Source organism: Lissotriton helveticus, chromosome 9 (assembly GCF_964261635.1).
Source record: "Lissotriton helveticus chromosome 9, aLisHel1.1, whole genome shotgun sequence".
In the NCBI taxonomy this organism is placed as follows: Eukaryota; Metazoa; Chordata; class Amphibia; order Caudata; family Salamandridae; genus Lissotriton; species Lissotriton helveticus.
The window spans coordinates 1,066,496,356-1,066,515,863 of record NC_136070.1 but is presented as its reverse complement, the minus strand read 5'-3'; the positions used below and the strand labels follow the sequence as shown (position 1 = coordinate 1,066,515,863).

The 19,508-nt window shown below is 46.8% G+C and overlaps 1 protein-coding gene across 1 annotated transcript in view; it reads right to left on the bottom strand.

The window, feature by feature from the left end:
* The window catches only part of LOC144782208 (haloacid dehalogenase-like hydrolase domain-containing 5), a 102,625-nt gene extending 89,921 nt beyond the window's left edge, over nt 1–12,704 (bottom strand). The window contains exon 1 of the mRNA XM_078661432.1: nt 12,427–12,704. Within this exon, the coding sequence (XP_078517558.1) occupies nt 12,427–12,516 (90 nt within the window). The 5' untranslated portion in view covers nt 12,517–12,704. The remainder of the gene's footprint in view (nt 1–12,426) is intronic.
* Between the last annotated feature and the right edge of the window lie 6,804 nt (nt 12,705–19,508).

The window sequence follows — 19,508 nt, the reverse complement described above, 5'->3', positions numbered from 1 at the left end:
GAACGTGCCAATGTCATCTATCGGAGACACCCTCGTCTCCGGTGAATCCGACAAAGTAGGCGAATACGAACGGGTCCCAGAGGCCGAATGGGACCTGGATCGATGCCTCCTATGGCGATGTCTGGATCTCGAGGAGGATCCATGTCCACTCCTAGATCTGTCCCTTCTGCCCGAGCGTGACCTCGATCTCCTGGGTCGGGGACGCTCCGCCGGTTTCCCCGGGTCGGACGTCTTGGGCTTAGGAGGAACCTTCGACTTCGGAGTCTTCTTCGGAGGTGTCGGAAGGTTGGGTGTCGACACCGATCTCGGTGGAACCGGAGGAGGAGCACCCGGCACCGGGGCCTGTGGTCCTGACGGAAGAGCAGGTAGAGGAGGCAACGGAGGAGGCGTCGCAGTCCTCAGAGGAGGCCCTCTAGGCAAAGGAGGGGGAGGAGGCTGTATAACAGTCTTTCTTGGTGTATACACCTCTGAATACGCCGTTCCCGGCGAGCCACCATCCTGTTCTGACTGCGGGGAGCCCCCCCACAGTCCTCGGCCTGTCCTTACGGCCCCCTGACGCGGAAGACCGGTGTTCAGACTTCGACCGTGGTTCCTTCGACGTCGAGCGGCCCTTCGGCGTCGACCGTTTTGCACTCCTCGGCGTCGACCGGCTTCTATGCCTCGACGTCGACCCCGACCAGATGGACGAACCTCTAAACCTCGACGACGGTCGCTGGTGCCTCGACGGCGACCTCGACGACGACCTCTTCGATCGCCTCGACAGCGACCTCTTCGATCGCCTCGACGTCGACTTCTTCAGCACCGGAGACCTCTTCCGTCTCGACGGCGGCCTCGACGACGAGGATCCCCTCGACGACGACGATGTCCTCGCCCTCAACGGCGAACAGCGGTGTCGCCTCGACGGCGAGCGCCGACGCCGGGCCCTCCGATGCCGTCCGCTCGACGCCGACGAGGAGGAAATCGACACCGGGTTCGACGGCGGCCTGTGTAAGTCCCGACGGGCGATGTTTTCTCAACCCAGAGCCCTGGGGAGACCGGGAACTGGCCATGGACCGTCCTCTCGACGTCGTGGTCATGGCAACCGACCCAGACGGAGATCTTGGACGTTTGCTGGACTTCCTGCCCCTGGGGAGCCCCCCAGAGGCCTCAGCATGGGCAGTAGAAGCCCCTCCAGACCCACCTTGAGCCTTCAGTCTTCTTTCTTCAAGTCCCTGAAGTCTGATCTTCCTCCTGTCCTTCAGGGTCCTGCCAGAAAAGCCTCTACAGATCACACACTCCTCTGGGATGTGGGAAGAGGGAAGGCAGAGGATACACACCTCATGGGGGTCTGACTTGGCCTTCTTCCTGGAGCACTCCGGGCATTTGTCAAATAATGCAGGCATTATGGACAATAAAAGAGTGCAGAAAACCAAGAAGAAAGTCACCAAAGTACTTTAAAAGTACACAAAATCGAATTTAGTGAGAAAACACCAACAAAACCCTTGAAAAGGGAGAGCTCAATGCTCCAGGGTCCTGCTTGCAGGAGCCGGAAAAAAGAACTGAAACTAAGTTGGACCTGCTATGCATTCTGGGATACTGGGAGAAGGTTCTGGAAGATTCTCTTAAAGGCACAGTATCCTGTTTTGAGCCACATAATGGCAGCCTATGGGGCTTGTCTGTCCAGGTTCTTCTCTCTATCATTCCTGAGGGATTTTGCTGGTAAAGCAAGGGAAATCTGTACAGGCTTTTGCTGTTTTGTGGATTTTATGGTGGAATTTCTAGTTGAAGTACTGGACAGTGTAGCCTTTTTAGGCTGCATTATCTGTCTTTAAATTCTCTCTTAAGTGTCCATGCTTTTCTGCATTTTTTGACACTGTAAGATTATTTTTGATTGCTCCGGGGTCCACGCACATGGGCGGGACTATTCACTAGATTATGACTATACACAGAGATCCCCTACTACAGAAAGGTTGTTGTGGCATATTTTTGCTTGGTATTTACAGGAAGGTATGGTGGCGACTTCTGCTATTTATGTCAGTAACAGGAAGAGGAAGTTAGCCATTGTGGTTTTTTTCATTACAAAAAGCTATGGTATAACCATTTCAGCCGAGATACGTCTGTCTCACCCAGTAAGGACTTTTACGAGGAAGACTCGAACTTGGAGTAATTAAGATTACTGGCAAGTAAACAAAGCATTCACTAACAGTAGGCACAACTCAAAATTCTGATGGGGTCTTACGAACAGTGGCGGTTTCTTCATGAGTAACAAACAATTGAGTATGCAGTTCCTGAGGGGAGAGTAAAGGTGGAGAAGGGTAAGCGGGATCCTATGGTGGCTAACGAGAGGAAGGACGGGGAATCATTCCTTTCGGAATGAGGGCCCTCACACACCCAGCCCGCTGGGTGCCATGCTTCATCATCGGGCATGTTCCTCGTTGGGTCAGCACTGCAATACCCGACGGCACCCTATGTAGAGGCTCTATGGCGGATATCTTTTGTTCCTTGCAGTATGGTGCAGTGGGTGTAAGGGGCCCTAGAAGTGCAGAAGTGTAGGTTCAAGTAAACCATGTGGGTTACAACAGGGAATTGGAAGAACCAGGAAGACTCATTTTAATGGTCCTGCCTCCCACCTTGATTAGAAAATACAGTGTGGTGACTCTGTGCAATAATGTTGCACTCAAATCACTTTGGTCAAAGTGTTTCTGGCCTGTCCGTCTAGAGGATTGGGAGGCAATTCTTGAGGACCTACTGAAATCTGTGGTAATATGGTGTATAAACCTAGTTTTACTATATCGTTGCACCAGAAGGGTGTAGTATCCGTTAGTGCAGTAGCCAATCTAAAATGTAATCATGACTGGCCCCATCGATTTGTGGCGTGAAATGCACACGTTAAAGTAACGGGTGTCGTTTGTCTTGCGCCCACTCAGCGGAGGACCTACCCCACAATGCCGGATCCGGGTTTCTTCATGAGGACAGGAGAGCGTTGCCCCCCTCCCCCGTCCGCTGAGAGCCGATCGGAATTGTGAACAATAAAATGGAAATGAAAGGATAGCAGCATGAAGGACTGTAGCAGTGGCTGGCGAGACACTCCAAAGTGTGCATGTCAGTTTGGCCAGTGTCTTATTTATTTTAAACATAATATTATATTTTTATACAACACAAAACAAAGAACATTAGTTGCCAGGACTTAGTACCTCAGAAACAGAGAATGGTCCATGCACAGTGGTAGTACTTGACATCAGAAACAGACAATGATCTATGCATAGTAGTACAGAGAAAAACGGGTTAAAAATGTGCACATCTGTCAAACTCGTACAGCCCAAATGTGTATATATATATTTTAAAACATGCCATTTCTCCTCATTAGTCTTACGATGATGGGCAGCCTGACATGTGCACTTTGAAGCTCTCCAAACCAAACTGTCTTAGACAGCTGGGTGGAGAGCAAGCATATGCCTCCAGGGCCTGAAGGAGTGTTCAGTCAGCCTGCTCCATCCAATCCTGGTTCATCTCTCATGCGGGTTAAGAGTATGAGAAAAGAGCCTGGATTGGTTATGGGAGCTCTTCGTGCAACAGACTGCAGAAGAACACCAGGGAGCCTGTGCAGCCCGTGTGAAAGCACAATTTAACCCCTTCCGTGCTCCTGTCGCGAGCACTACCTAGCTGTGAACGGCCAACGCGGACCCACCCACTCCTTAGAACGCCCGCACTGCGCCGAAATAACGGCCGCGGTAAATGAGTTAATGGTATTTATTACAAATGTGTAACGCATTTCAGTGTAGTGATTTAGTTCATGTTTTATTTTGGGCTATTGGAGAAAGGGGTGGTTTAACTTTGTTTCTTTGGGAGGCGGTAGGGTGCTTCGCTCGTCTCACCACTTTCAAATGTTACCAGCCACCCCCGCTTGTGAATGGACTAAATAGCACGGATGGCAAACATTTAACAAGACTACTATTAGAATTAGCATCCAAGAGCGAGACTTGAATGTAGAGGTTAACTCAAGAGTGATACCAAAAAATATTTTTCTCAGTAGAAAAGATGGTTAACGGAATGACTGAACACCACAAGTTTGGGAGGGGAAAAAAAGGAAGAAAAAAAAAGCCAAGAAAGCCACAGACACTGCTGACATAAATCCGAAGTCCATGCAAAGTGGGATGTTAAGGGCAAGAGGGAAATGGCCACTGCAGAGGTCTCTAGATGTGCCGGCTGGGCTTAATTTGCAGACATGTTCAAAGTTTCTACGGCAGACTGCACCCATTATCAGGCTTAATTGGAAGAGACGAGCCAGATGCTCTTTTAATGTGTTTGCTGCCAGAACAGACGTGCTGTGAAAAACTCAAAAATAGCCTGTATGTTTAGCACACAAAAAGTGGTTTGTGCTCATTATTGCTTCGAGCTACAGTTCTTCAATCACTGGGGAAGTGAACCACAACAAACACGTCAACGGAACCAGAGATTGCTTTGAGATTACCATCTAAGCACGTTGCTTCCAAGCAGCACGACGTTTCGACAGCACACCCTGTTCATTGCCATTATAACATTCAGTCTTTTGCTGTGATACCTTGGAAAAATGACGACAACAGGGCATGAGCAAAGCGCAAAAAAAAAAAAAAGTGACCGCAATCAATAGTAATTAAGCAGGGGTGCCGAGGTCATGTATCGCTCACTTCAACTCTGTGGAGGTCAGAATGGGGGCCCACCTCCTGTCAAACGGCGAAGGCGCGCTCCCCCCCCCCCCCCCCCCGTCATCAAAGGCAAAAGTGCCCTCAATGACAGCACCTGCCAGAAAGACACTCGCCTATTGCTGGGGAGGAAGGGGTTAAAAGGATGGGTGGGAATTAAGGGCTTCACGTCTGACACACAGCCCATGCACTACATCCTAAAATCCCCTGCCCTCCCCAGTGCAGAGGCCCGTTTCCACAATATAGCCGCTCCTTCATTAGCATTCGTTCACCTCTGAATGGTGTCTTGGATCTGATGAGTTGGGTTTTTTTTGTTCCCCAGGTCAGCCATGTCATTCTATCGTCCCTAGAAAGATGAGCGGCTGAGTAGGTCCATCACAATTCTAAATCACGAACACATGGCTAAACACAGGCTCCTGCGGTGCTATATTAGTCTGCCAGCCACCAGAAGGATACCCAAAAACTACCAAGGGGGGAAAACGCCAGTTCCCTGGCTAGAATTTAGACAGGAGGCCTTTATATATTTAGAAACAGTAACCACTACACTGGAGGGCAAGCACCCAAGCTTTGATAGATTTGGCTTTTAAAACAGTAGGGCAAGCCATGGGGGCAGCAAGGGCATGAGTCCTGCACATTATTGTACACAAATTACTACATTATAAGGTGGCTCGGGGGAGGGAAAAGAATAATAAAAACATTTTTTTTTTAAACACCACACCCCACACACACACACAGACAGCTAGAAGTGTTCCAGACTGCCAAAAATACTCCGTCTTTGGAGGGCTTGCAAAATACCACCTTCCAGCTCGATCTGCCGTGACGCATGATACTTCATACGAACAACTCTTCCCCACTGACCTGACTAGGGCACAATTTGGATAAAAATGCAAAATCCTTACTTTAAGACACCCTAGGTTCCTTATGTAGCTTACCTTCACAGACCGTAACACTTGCACTCAAAATCTGGACGCAGGCACGCTTTAAAAGCAGTATATTTTACTCCACATCTTCAAATACGCAGATTAAAAACACACCATCCACCCAGTCAACAACTTCCGCCATGACAGTAATAAGACAAGAATCTACTTTGACAACGGTGTTAAATGCCAACAGACCAGTCGACCACACATGCCACCATCACTGCAGTCAACTTCCCACCTTCTGACCAATATCATACTTTTCCCAGCTGTTAAGACGTTTTCAGAAATGCAAATCCTAAAATCAGTCACCACCAGCATCCTCAATAGTAATACAAGTTTTGGAATTCACCTTTTGCTGGTGAAACAGTCTTGCAACACCTCCGAGGAAGTTCAGGTCTTTACAGCAACTGCTAATTCCAAACAAACACACGACCATCCTGTAGGCAAAAATGACTCTTTTTGTCTTTCTTTTCAAAGTATGCCTAACAGCAGAGCTTGACTAGGTTTTTCCTCACAAAATATCCAACCCATGATAATTTACATCTCAAGGTATTCTCAGGAGCACCACAGAAACCCAATCCACAATATGTTGACGCCACAAAGTTCTGATGAATTCAAGAGCAGTATGGATTCGGATAGACAAGACGATACCGGAAAATGAGACAGCAAGAGGGTTTCAGGTAAGCTAGGACTTGATCAGAATAGTAATATTAATATTATTTTATTTAACGGTGACTCAAAGCTTCATAACATTTTTAAAAGCTGTAGATCCGAGTGCCTGGCAAATATTGCACAGTTTCTTGGCCAGCCACACCACTGAGCCTCAATCAATTGTTCATCTTTTTTTCTCCTGTAATGTTCAATTTACTGCAATGACCATTGCCTGCGGTGGCTCTCCCCATTCCTAAGTGTCGAGAGCGAGGAAATGAACCAACTCTTTTGAATTGGGTTCATAATTGATTGGGTGTCGGCATCAGTATCGCCATATCCAAATCTCCACTAACACTTGCTCCTGCAAGAGGTATACATCCACTCGTACAGCTCACACAACTGTCATCACCCCTCAGAGGTGATCTCCCATAGTTCGGCTTGCAACAGCCTTCACACTGCCTCCTTGACAAAGAAGCTCTTAGCTTCAATGGGTCCTGAGCTGCTCGTCCTCGGTTCACTCTGAATAGCTTTGATTGCATCTCACCAAGCTCGGTCCCCCCACTGTCTCCCAATCAAAGAATAATTTTGAATTCAAAAGCCTCATCCACAAAGCTCAGAACTGCTTGGGAAATGTATTCATCTCTTACTTGGATCTCCAAGGTGACACTTAGATTAATGGATTACTGTGCTTTCAGCCATTCTACTATAAGTTAAGAGGTATGACCAGTCATGCGTATGGACCCTCTCTGTGGAACGCCTGCCAAAAGCGGACAGCTGCTTAATTTGTGCCGGTGTTTGATACCAGCAAATAATTGCCAACACCTGCTTATGGTAGTCCACCACCTGGTAGCACGGTCGGTCTAACTTTGAGGGGAGCACATCAAGTATACAAATTTTAAATGCACATTTAAAAATAACTGTAGCACATAAAGGCAATTCTTACTGATTTTGTGACATGGAATTGTCCAAATGGTCACATTTAAAGGAGTGAGATGTTTAATAGCGAGCATTTATAGTGGTATGTGGCAGCAATGGCAGTTCCAGATGGTAGTGCAAGCTCCAGTGGCCCTCTGAAGCCATGCCTTAGGCCCTGGCACTTGTTTAATTACAAATTAGGCACAGAGTGTTCTGGTACCTTCTCGCTACTCTCCTGAGGATCCAGTTTCAGCGAGAGACAATCAATTTCTTGCTGTTTCAGCTAATTATCTGTGCTCTAGATGCGATTCCCATGAGGGTTCAATGAACCTGGCCACAGGGAGCGTCATTATCCAATCCTGTTCAAGCAATTCACACCGTTGCAAAAAGCTACATAGGGGACTGATCGCTAGCTTCAAGCAACTCCCATAGCAAACAAGCAACTATCATGAAAGCCAACAAAAGACACACCTCAGTCTTGCTGTCATCTTAAAGATCAAAGCACTCATCAATTCCACAAGCCCCAATAACAATGCTGTGTCCTTGGTGTTCAAGAGTTCCTCTGTATTTTATGTGCCAAAAGATATAGAGCTTTACTTAGTGTTTGTCAGACAAGATACTTTGTCAGAAATTAGGCGGATGAGTAGACTGGCGTATTATTTTAAAAGTGCATTATAGCCTATGGTACTTCTAATTTGGTGGATGGGACAGTCGCCATGTTGCGACAGAGTATCCCATCCGCCTATCGCTAAATAAGGCCCCCGTATTCGTGAGGAATAGTTCTGCAACAAAATAAAATGTCTCACACCTGGACACTCCCTGCACTCATCCAACCAAAACCTACACCACATCACAGAAGCAGACTTTTGCAGAGGCTAGAGCCAGCTGTGAAATTAGTTTTCTAGGACGACTGGCACAGAGCCCAAAAAGGCCTACTTCAGAAAAAAAAAAAAAAAGAGAGAAACAGAACTAGTCTTTTCCAAATATTTCATGTACCCACTTCACGAGACAGAAAGCACCTGGAGCGGATTTGATTCCGAGCCTTGATTTGCACGTCTTCGTTTAAAACAGCCACCTGGCCACCAGAATCTTGTATACATACAGACGAAACTATATCAAGAAAAGATTATGCAGTATGAAAAAATAAATAAAGGATCCCCGCAGATCAATAAAGCCCATTGCGCCCCAGAATCGAGGTTTTTAATATAGCAATTAAAAAGGACCAATATTAGATTAGAACAGACCGTGACTGGAGTCAATAAAGAGCCCGCATCCTTATCACACGACTGAATCCAGCCAGTTCCCACTCAGTTTTTTTGTTTTTCATTTTGCCTTCCGCTCTAGATGCAGGATTTTGGCAGTAAACTGAAGCCCGAACTCTGTTAACCTCGCCTTTTTTTTTTAACTGCTGTTATGTAACCAAGCAACCTCTTGACGGTAGCCCCCAGCCTCCCAGGCTGTTCTGGGACAGAGCATAAATCACAGCTGATCGGTGCATTCATGCAGCCAAGTGCACGCTTCAAGCAGTACCCGGAATCTGCGGATATGGAATGGGGGGCGGTGGGTTTAACGTGAGAAAACAAGAACAGATTTACCAAAGCAGATTCGCCTTAAACGATTTAAACACCACACAGAATATAACCTTTGGCAAATACTTGTCCAAAAAAAGCCCCTTTTGAGACGCAGAGATCCTAAAAACACACTTTGTATTAATTAGAATGCTAGGTAAACATGTAGGCTTTTTTGCTGCACAGAAAGCTTGCCCTAAAAATAAAATATAATAGGTTAACAGCCCAAATAAATGGAAAATAAAAGCAAGTATACTTGCTTCTTGAAAGGCCTTTCTCATGAGGGCATGCAGCAGGCAGGAGTTACAGGACTAAAAGGGTGGGGTTGAAGCCTTGTAACAACTATCCTGGTTCTGACCTACAATAGCTCTGCAAACTGGGCCCAGAACAACCCTTTCTGCACTGGACTCTCAATGGTAGCGTGGCCGAGCAATCACAGGTTTCTCAGGGAGGTTACTCAGGCTAAAGGAGCAATACCACCCCTACTAGAAGCGCAATTACATCAATGTCTAGCCCAGTGTATCTCTGTGTAGAAAAGACAAGTAGTTTATTACACAGAAAATCTAAAATTCCACTACACAATTAATGATTCATGAATACCAGGTTCCCGGGTGACAGTCTTTGTGCTCCAGGGGCCACTCACTACCAAATAGTCCTCCACCTGCCCCTCGTGGGTCCCTTAGTTTCTGGGCTCCCCCCCACCTCAAGTTGAAGGTAGATCAGTGGGTACAGCTGGTACCTCACTTCATCTCTGATGTACTCTTAGCACTTAGTCTCTCTGGCAGAGGTCCATCAAGTTTTTAGTAGCACCACAGGGTCCCATGGCAGTGGGATCTCGCCAGCAACGGGATCCACAAGGCAGCGTTCCTTTCAGGAGAAGCCCAGTGGCCAGCAGCACAGCACGTCGCTTGGAGGGTTGTGGCAGGAGCAGAGGCTTCCGACATTGTGCCCTTTTCTGAGCAGCACCTGCAGAGTGCGGCTCACTCCGACGATCAGCTGTGTACTTGATCACAATGAAGCTCATTCCAAACAGTAGTTGGAGCTTCTTCTTGAGCGCCACAGCCATACGCCTGCCGCAGCCAATTCTTCCGTGCAGCGGGTATCAGGCACTATCTACAGGATACTGTGTCTGGAAGGGGCAACCTAGAGTTTTCAAGAGGCATCCGAGGGCATAAATCTGGTCATTGAATCTTCCAGACTGGCCCCAAAGTAAGAACACAACTGGCAGTGCCATGGTCAGGCAGTCTACTTGTGGGCCACATGTCAGCAGGCGCTTATTTCTGCTTCACGGGCCGACCACATGCCTGTCACTGGAATTCACTAATACGGTATACTGTACCCACCATGCTACCTGCACGAAACACGCGAGAGAGACGGTTACCTCATCACTAGAAGGGCGTTCTTGGTGTTACCCTCCAGGTTGCACCTATTAATGTTGAAAGACCAGGCCTAGGACAATAGGTGCACACAGGATTAGTGTGTGGGATGATCAAAAAGCAGCTGCGGTTTCTTCATTTGGGCGTTGCCCCTAAGCACTGTGGGCTAAACATGTAAAATAAAATGATTTCATTGCCATTTAATTTTTCACTATGGATCGCCCAAGCCAGGAAAAAAAGGGGGTGTGTCATCTGCTGCCAATTGGCAGCAGAGCAGTGACTGACTGGGAGCTCCAAAGCATGCATGTCAGATTGGCTGGATGTCTTAGGTCGGCCAAACTATCATGCACACTTTTATTTCTCCAACGCAGTTGTGTTGCACAGCTCGGTTGGAGAAAAGTCACAGGCTCCCTGTGTGAGCGAGCGTCAGGCCAATCCAGGCGCTTCTCTCAGGCAAGCATGACAGCAGCGGTTGGATTGGGTGGGGAGCCTGTGATGAAGTCCATGGACTTCCGCGAGGTCGAAGGAGAGCTGGAGAAGAGCAGCGAGGCAGCGTTAGCGCAGGTAAGTCTTTTTTTTTTATTTGGACTCCCCTAAACCCTCTGCCGCCCCTCCACTTTAGGTTAGTGGTGGCTGTCCCCGCCAAAATGCCAGGATCACATATATGATTGGGTACAGAGGGCAGGCGACATGACTGTACATCATGCAGGAGACATTCCCTCCCCATGTCAACATGTAACACTTTATTTTGGCTCTAAGAGTGCACAGCTGCATCTCCCGATCTAAAATGAGTCATGTTCATTAAGAGGTACACAAACTGCTTTTTGGGGTCATTCTGAAAGAGGGGCTCACATCTCATCGCCTACCGCCAGAGTGCTTCAGGAGAAAAACTTGAGTATGGACCCAGCTTGAGCCTTTGGGCGAAAAAAGTATTACTGAAATTACCGGAACAGAGAAACACTTTGAATGACGGGTTGGGAAGCGTGGAAATCAGTAAAACGTCGTTCAAGCCGCCGTTGCTACACAACAGTATTGATAAGGTTGCTGCCAAGAGAGGTGTTCTCCTGACAACCAGGGTATTCCCTGAGCAGGTGGCTGGGGGAGGGGGCGTTGCTTAGTGTAACTGAAAATTACAGTATTCGTTGTGACAACTCTGCAAGTATAACCCTGATCATCAGAACCTTACAAAATTATGATGCTGTGGTTGAAGAGTTCCATAAACACCTCTCCATTGAAACGTATCTGACAGGGTAGATTTTGAGCTGCTAGAAAAGGTAGGAAAGTGCATTCCAGGTTACGTGTTTACCCTCGGAAGGTCGGGGCATAGGTGACGGGTGACTGGCACTACGGGAAGCTCCCAAGACTAGTGAATGGTACACATGGGTTTAGTTTGGATATATTAAGTGGCAAAAACGAAACCGTGTAAATCCAGCCTCGACAACCTGTCTTATTACCGGTGTTCGTGTACTTAAGGAGTCCCTCTCCACCTCCGTCATACTGACGTCGTTTGGCATAAAAAACTAGTTGAACTGGGTTAGTTCGAAGGATGGAAAACTTGACTGCTTTCTTTTTGCCACTCGCCCAGCCTCACTTCCTTGTTGTCTAGCATGAGGTTTCCTACACGCTTTTCTGATGTAATGAAGGTGACGTGTTCAATAATCCAATATCTGGAATTGGACCTATATACACCAACCACAGCCTGAATAAACACCAAACCCGACACCGTTTAGGAGGGACACTGCGTGTTCTCTTAACCCCCCTCCCCAAAAAAATGTTTTACGTTCTCACCGAGTCCGTTTTTCTCCATCCTGAAATTCAAATGCAACCAACGAACAAAAACCACCACCATTATGGCAGAATCCTGGCTCCATGGTTCCAGATGTTTTGATACGGAAATATACGTGATGCACAACTGTCTCTATAGCAATGCTTACGTTGTAAAGCACCGGAAACAATTCCTTCTTTAACGTTTTACAATTTGATTATTTTAAGCTGATTTGTATCAAGAATTATTAAAAGTTGACATGTAATTGATACTACCGTACACAGTTTGGCTGATAGCATCTTTTTCGAGGTTATTGAATGTCAAAATTAAACATGCATAACGTGCTTGTAAAATTTATTATTTCTAAAGTCAAGTCAAGTCAGTCAGTCAAGTCATTATATTTCTAAAACAAAAGTACTTAAGAAAACGATCCCCACACGGCACTGGGTGCCCCTGCAGGGACGTTCGAGCAGTCGAGAGCGAGACCCCTTCCCCCCTCCTTTGTTTTGCTGGTTTGAGGCGATCCTGCCGGCCTGCCCGCCCCCGGAGCTCCCCCGGCCCCCCGCTCACCGTGCCGCCCTGCGCCTGCTCTGCCGCCGTTCCGCAGCCCCGTGCTCCTCTGCACCAGATGCGCCTCAGCGCCGGCCACAAGGCTCTCATGGCAGCGGCCGCGATCGCCGATCCCCGTCCGGGCGCCCGCCGCCCTCCTCTTCCGGATCCGCGCCGTCACCGGGGATGCAGATGTTCCAGGGGGAGGTCCCTTCACTAGTTCGAGCGCCTACACGACCGGGGTGGGCGCTGCGCTCTACCCCAATACGAACCCGTCCGTTGTGGCCGAGGGAAGTCCCACTGAGCTCGGATGGGAGGCTTCCTGCATATATAGCCAGCCCACTTCCTCCAATAAATGAAGGGAGCCGGCGCCGGGCCCCTGCTAGCCCAGCCCACCAGCGCAATGCACAGCGGCAGCAACAGCTGGGTTCTGCATTCCGGGGTTCATGTGCACAGACAGCCCTCTGCACCCGGGAATTAATACCAGGCACATGGGCGACTGAGGGGTCAGCTGATCTCAATATCACAGAATTACTTCACGAAACGGCTGATATGGCGAAGGTATGGCAGAGCACGTGAAAACACGTGCTCTTTTCAAAAACGAGAGACGGCGTCAGGGTTAAGATGCTGCGTTGCTGCCGTCGAATTAAAACCTGCGACTGTCACTTGGTCGCACTGAAGCCGGGAGAGCTTTATCTGCGTCAAAAAAATCACCTCCACGAAGTTTAGGTGCATTCATTTACCACACTTCGGTGCATGAGAAACACACTGGAAAAACTTAACACACGTGACGTAGATGAGGAAGTAACATCGTGTTTTGGAGAAGACCACTTCACGTGCCAGGGTCCTTTCTCATCTGCCATGTCCTGCCCACTGGTTCACTCCACCCTGGCCCTTGCTTCCTTCCCTCCAGTCTTTAGACACAAAATGAAAGTGGGCTGGCCTGTGTATTAATGTAGCGCAAACGAGCTTAATTCAGTTAGTATAGGATGTATAAAAGAAGGACTACAGGGAGGTTACCATAAGAGCAAAAGTCACGAATGTTGCACATGTACAATGGATGGAGATCAGTGGTGCACAGGAAATGAAGCCAGTTTTCAGACTGTGCACCGTAAAAGACTAAGAGAGGGACTGTCGTAGTTTGAGTGGTTCAGCAGGTGGGTGGCGTTTATTGGTGACACAGGTCCTACATTAGGAGATGTACTTTAGGTTCTTGTGGGACTGCAGGAACAAAAGGCTATTATTATGTAGAAAAGTTATTAACCAATTTGGCGCCCTATAGGGAGATGGCTTGCTCCGATTTCTTTTTAGTTGTTCAGAACTAGTCTTCTGGTATGCATTAACTCCCAGTAATGTTACGTTTTTCAGAAAGATCTATGGATGGGTGGGCGACGGTGTTTTTAAGTACTGCCTTGCATGTGTTGCAAAAAGCCTGCAACATGATGCAGGCTTGGGGAGGGACCAAGGTAGGGTTTTCGGAGTGGGCAAAATGTGTCTGAAGTTAACAAAAGTAACAGTAACCCAGCACAGAGTGTTAGTAAATCTGGGCCCAATTGTGACGGTGAATCCCTTGTGGTCAACTGTGTTAAAGACAGCTGAGATGACACGTAGGATGAAAAGAAAGGGCACGCAGCCCGTGAGGAGTAGTCATCATCAACAACTTGGATGGTGGCTGTCTCTGTGCTGCAGTGTAGCCTTAAACTTGATAGTTAGTCATAGAAAAGGTGATTTGCTTACTTTTAGACTTGCAGTCGGATCACTACTGTTTTTTCTATTTTTTGAATGAAACACAGGAATATGATTGGTGTAGACTCTGTGTTGTCTGAGCGCTGTAGCTGCTCTTAATACATTTTAATTGTTCACTGCTCTAAAAGTTATTTATCTGTTGCGGCGATCCTTTTTTATTAATTCATACCTTCCCTTGTCTGCCACGGTTCATGAGGAACCGATTGATGCGGAGGGAAGGTAGACGCTGCCCACTTCCTGGTTGAAAGAGGGAGGACATTTTGAATTTAGCGAAGTAGTAGTTTAAAAGAGATGCTATTTAAGAGACGTGTGCATGGGCGGACGTGCCACTGAGGCGCCAAAGGCAAGCCTGTCTGCACCCGTTTTGCGTCCGAAGTGCGCTCGGCGCCCGGACCGCTGGGCCTGTTGACTGGATATATCCTCTTTCATCAGGTACTCTAGAGATCAACTATTGAAGATACAAGTGGAGAGTAAGCCTGCTTCTCCTGTGCCCTTTTGTTTTGCCGATATGTTTGATCTAAGATCTTGTAGGTGCAGCACCTATAGTTTTAAGGCCTTCTACTAATCTGTTAGTACGCCCCATAAATCTAATAACAGTAGAACAACTGCTTCGACTTCTGATTAAGTTGGAAACCCTGAGATTAAGCTCAAAAGCTCAAATTCTTCCTAATTAACGCAAGGTAAATCGTAAAACATAAAGTGGAATTCACTGACTTCCTGGCTGCTCATGACCTGGACTAGGTATTCATCACGGTATCATGGGCCACAGAAGACTCAGGCTCAGACCTAGTAGATGCGATTCCTCCAGATTGCTCTATTCCTAGATTGGATAGAGTAGATAGGCCAGGAGGAGGACTAGCAGAGTGTTTTTAGAGCCCAGTATCAATGCCACTTAGAATCTTACTTAGGTATCAGCTCCGGTGAAGCTTTTCATTTTAAACTCAAATTATCCTCCATTTGCTCTATTGCCGGTATAATAATCTATAAGCCGCCTGGACCCAGGACTCCTTTCCCGACCAAATTATCGAACCTCATAGAACCTTTCATGGTGAGTAGTGGCTTCACCGTTTTAAGTGATTTTAACTTTCACCTTGAAGACAGAGCTAATAGAGACTCAGTGGCACTGAAAGATATTCTGGCCTGCGGGTGTTGCCTTAGCTGGTTATGGTTCCCACCCATGCTGCTAATTAGCCGCGGATGTCATTTGAGACCATACTTTCCCTCATTTGGTCAGATCATGGAGCAGTCTCTTTTTTACTTACGCTTCCTCCTTCATCTGTGAGAAACACGCTCTCCAATAGGAAAATCTGCAGGAAGAACTGGAAGGAGGTGACTGCAGAATCTCTTGCTACTGCTCTGGGCAGCAAGCCCTTCAAGGTTCAGGAGGATGTGAATAAAGGGACTGAGGATCTCGCAGCTTGGTTCTGTGCGGCCGCTGATGTGTTTGCTCCCCAATGGAAAATCAAGCTGAGAAAGAGTTTTCTTTCGCCCCCTTGGTTCACTGATAGGCTGAGGGCTCTTAGTCAGACTTGTCACCAAGAGTGAGCTTGGAGGAAAAATTAGTAGGAGCATGAAAAATCTGCTCACAAGCTCAGGATCAGGAAATATAAACTGGCCCTGAAGAAGAAAAATCCATATATTGTACCAACACAATTAAAGCAGCCAAATCTTCTATAGAGCTCTTTAAGGTTGTGCAATAGCTACTCTCCCACCCTCTGCAGAACTTGAAGAGTAAGACGTATGCAATTAGTTAGCTGATTTCATCCAAATTAAAATCACCAACATCTATAATGACCGTGAAGCATCAAAATAAAAAATCAATAAGCTGTGGTCTCTAATTAGTGAGCCTTAGTTAGAACTTCTTTATACTCTGGAACTTAAGGAAAAAAATGCAAATCTGCTCATGGTCTTTCCTTAGCTCTAAAACTGTTGAGCAGCACCTCCTCAACACCAAGTCAGGCTTTCCCCTTGAACCATGTGGACCCAATACTCTGCACATGGTGGCCGGTGTAGAGCATCCGCTTTCATCTTTGATGAATAAAGCTATTTCTTCCGGGTGCTACCCGCGGTTTTGGAAGAAAGCAGCAGTGAAGCCACTTCTTAAGAAACCCAACCTCGACTTCAAGGACCTTACAAACTATCATCTGATCTAGTTACTTCCATTACCTGCTAAGATCGTGGAGAGACATCTTAACTGCCATTTGATGGAGTTTGTGGAAGAACAAGGATGGTTGGACATGTCGCAGTTCGGTTTTCAGAAACATTGTGAACGGAAATTGCACTACTGTCGACCACGGACTGTATTGGGCGACTAGTGAACGGAGGGCAGGTCACAGCTCGGATCCAGTTGAATCTGTCCGCATCCTTCTATACCATCTCCCCTTCCCTACTGGTTGATTGCCTACGGGAAATGGGGATCACAGATAAGGCCTTGAAACTACGTCCTTCCTTCCTTATAGCTAGATCCCAGAGGGTGATGCTGAACCAATTGCAGTCAGACTTGTTTTCTTTGCCATGTGGAGTACCGCAGGGCTCATGCTTGAGCCCTCAGTGTTTAATTTTTATGTTTGTCCATTTGCCAGCATTGTCCGCTGCTATGAGCTACAATTTTATAGAGGTGGGTGACCCAATAATGAGCTACAAGCAGTGCCGTATGCCAATGACACCCATATTTTTGTGTTGATTCCCAAGGATACAGCAGCTACAGCAGCCAGTTTCTCCCAATGCATGACAGCTGTAACAGGATGGATGGAAAGAAACTTCCTGAAGCTCAATGGGGAAAAGAACTGAGGTGCTGTTCTTTGGATTACAAGCCTCTATTTGGAACAACAACTGGTGGCCGGACTCCCTAGGCACCTTGTCTGTTCCAACAGAGAAAGCCAAGAATCTTGGGGTGAGCCTCAGCAGTGAGCTCTGTCTGAATGGACAGGCCAATCCTATAGTTGCAACTTGTTTCTGGCTTATAAGACGGTTGAAGAACATCTTCCAGTCTATACCCATCTTGGCTTGGAAAAAGGTGGTCCTGGCGCTAGTTATGTCCAGATTTGATTATTGTAATGCACTTTATCTAACCACTAACAAAAGCACCCAGGCTAAATGGCAGGTAGCACAGAATGTCTTGGCCAGGGTCATCTTGGACATTCCCCAACAGCAGTCGGTCTCTACGGGACTATGCAATCTGCACTGGCTTCCTATAAAAAAAGTGCATCATGTTTAAGGCCCTCTGTATAGTACACAAAGCTCTTCATCAGGCTAGCCCATTGCAAATCAAGGAGATGTTCCATCGGTACATTCCAGGGAGAAATATTCATTCAGCTCATCTTAACTTGGTCACTCTGCAATTCACTGCCTCACTTTCTGACTTCAATTAAAGTGCATTTGCCTTTTAGAAAAGCCCTAAAGACATGGTTGTTTATAGGGAGACTCCTTATACATTTTTTGTAAACTGTGAAAGTCACTTTCAGGCTGAATCAAACTGCCTTGACTAGATCGCCTTTACGCTTTCATGCATTTGTCGCACTATACAAATCTTGGTTAAATCAAATCAAATCAAACCATTGACTAGCTCATCAAGGATGAGGTTTAATTTCTTTATGTAGTGGGAGGATTTGTCCTTTTTGATTGATTTGAGTGCATGATTTTGGTGAGAAGAGGTAGGAATACTTTTCCAGTGGTGGATTTCAGGACAGTTGAAGGGAGGATGGCATGTTTGTAGGTGGTGGCATTGAGGTTGCATGGAGGTTGATGAAGATTGCTATGAGGTAAATGATGTTTCTTGCAGTTTGGATGTCCAGGTAAATGTAGGGCAATAGTTATTCACATATAAGGCATATTTTTAAAAGGCCTTGATGCTATTGACTGGATGTGCCTGCCACAGTGTAGAAAATAGTCTGCAACCTTTCAAAGGAGAAACCAGGAGTAGCACAATCTTTGTAGGCAAAGAGTGTAGGCTTACCATTGACTCAAAGTGGCGGGGATCAAATGCAAAAAACAGCAAGGTGATGGATGGAATGCTTGAACTGATCTCAGCCACTGTCACTCACTCAGTCAATTCGGGCTGGACTGTTCCCATGAGGAACAGGGTCAAGACTGTTTTGCAGATGGCTGGGTCCAAACTGAGGGGGCATGGTGGGCGAAAAATGATGGATTGGAATGTGGCCTGAGTGATTGCACATTGCTTAGATTAATTCAAGCATTCCATCCACCACCTTGTTGTTTTAGCATTTGAAGCCCTACGTGTGCCAAGTATGCCCAGATGAGGGTAGTGTGCTTTATGTGAAGCGTGTTCAGACCCTCCAAAATATGGGAAGTATGAAAATGGAACAACTGCTCCCTTTTTGTTTTTAAAACGTAACAAAGCAATTTGTGTCCCTGATAATAAACACTAGCTCCTTGTCTGAGCATCAAGGCACTGTATTGGTAGGATACATATCCAGCGGTGAATTGGATTAACATTATCAATATCCACTTAGACCACAAAGCATCAGAGCCACTCCGGCCCTTCAGGAGCGATAACGTGACCCAGTCTGCCCAGAGCACCACCAACCAACAGTTCAGGATGACCTAGTGTACAACCCTCGGACTTCTCTTCCCGGAGGTTGTCTCATCCCCATGATCCTTCACATATATAGATCCCACGAGGAGCATCAGAGGAGGGTGCTGCAACTGCACTTGGCAGCTCATCCCTTTGAAACACCATGATCTTCAAATCTTCAACTTGAATCGACTCATCTTTAGCAAATACTTATGTCATCTCCGTATGTACGACATTACAACGCATGCTTTTACCACGCATGCTTTTACATCGCAAGTTTTACAACGCATACCATTACAACGCATAGTGCTTTGGGGCGCTGGATAGTGAATAGTTTAATTTACTATTCCAACTCCAGTCCCCGTGGATAGTAGGGAAGGTGTTGGATAGTACATTAAACCTATTCCCTATCCTAGAGCGCCCCCCAGCGCAATGCGTTGTAATGGTTTGCGTTGTAAAAGTTGCGATGTAAAAGCACTGCGTGGTAAAAGTTGCGTTGTAAGTGATGTTTTCCGTCATCTCCACACATCAAACATGCTGAAGATAGACACCCCCAGGCAGTCTCTTCCAACCTCCTGTTGCAAGACGTAATCCACATTTACGGAGCATCTAGAATGAAAGAGAAAAAGCACAGTTGAACAAAGGGAAGGGTGATGGGGCTGGACGAAGGGATAAAAAGCCAGTGCAGATTGATTTTCCTTTTTTGAGTTTCCTTGCTCAAATTTCTGTTTCTGTACAGAGATTCTGAAAAGTGCCTTGTCATTTAACCAGCGACACAGTCCTTCGACACTTCTCACTCTGCTGTATGGACTCTCTGCAGCCA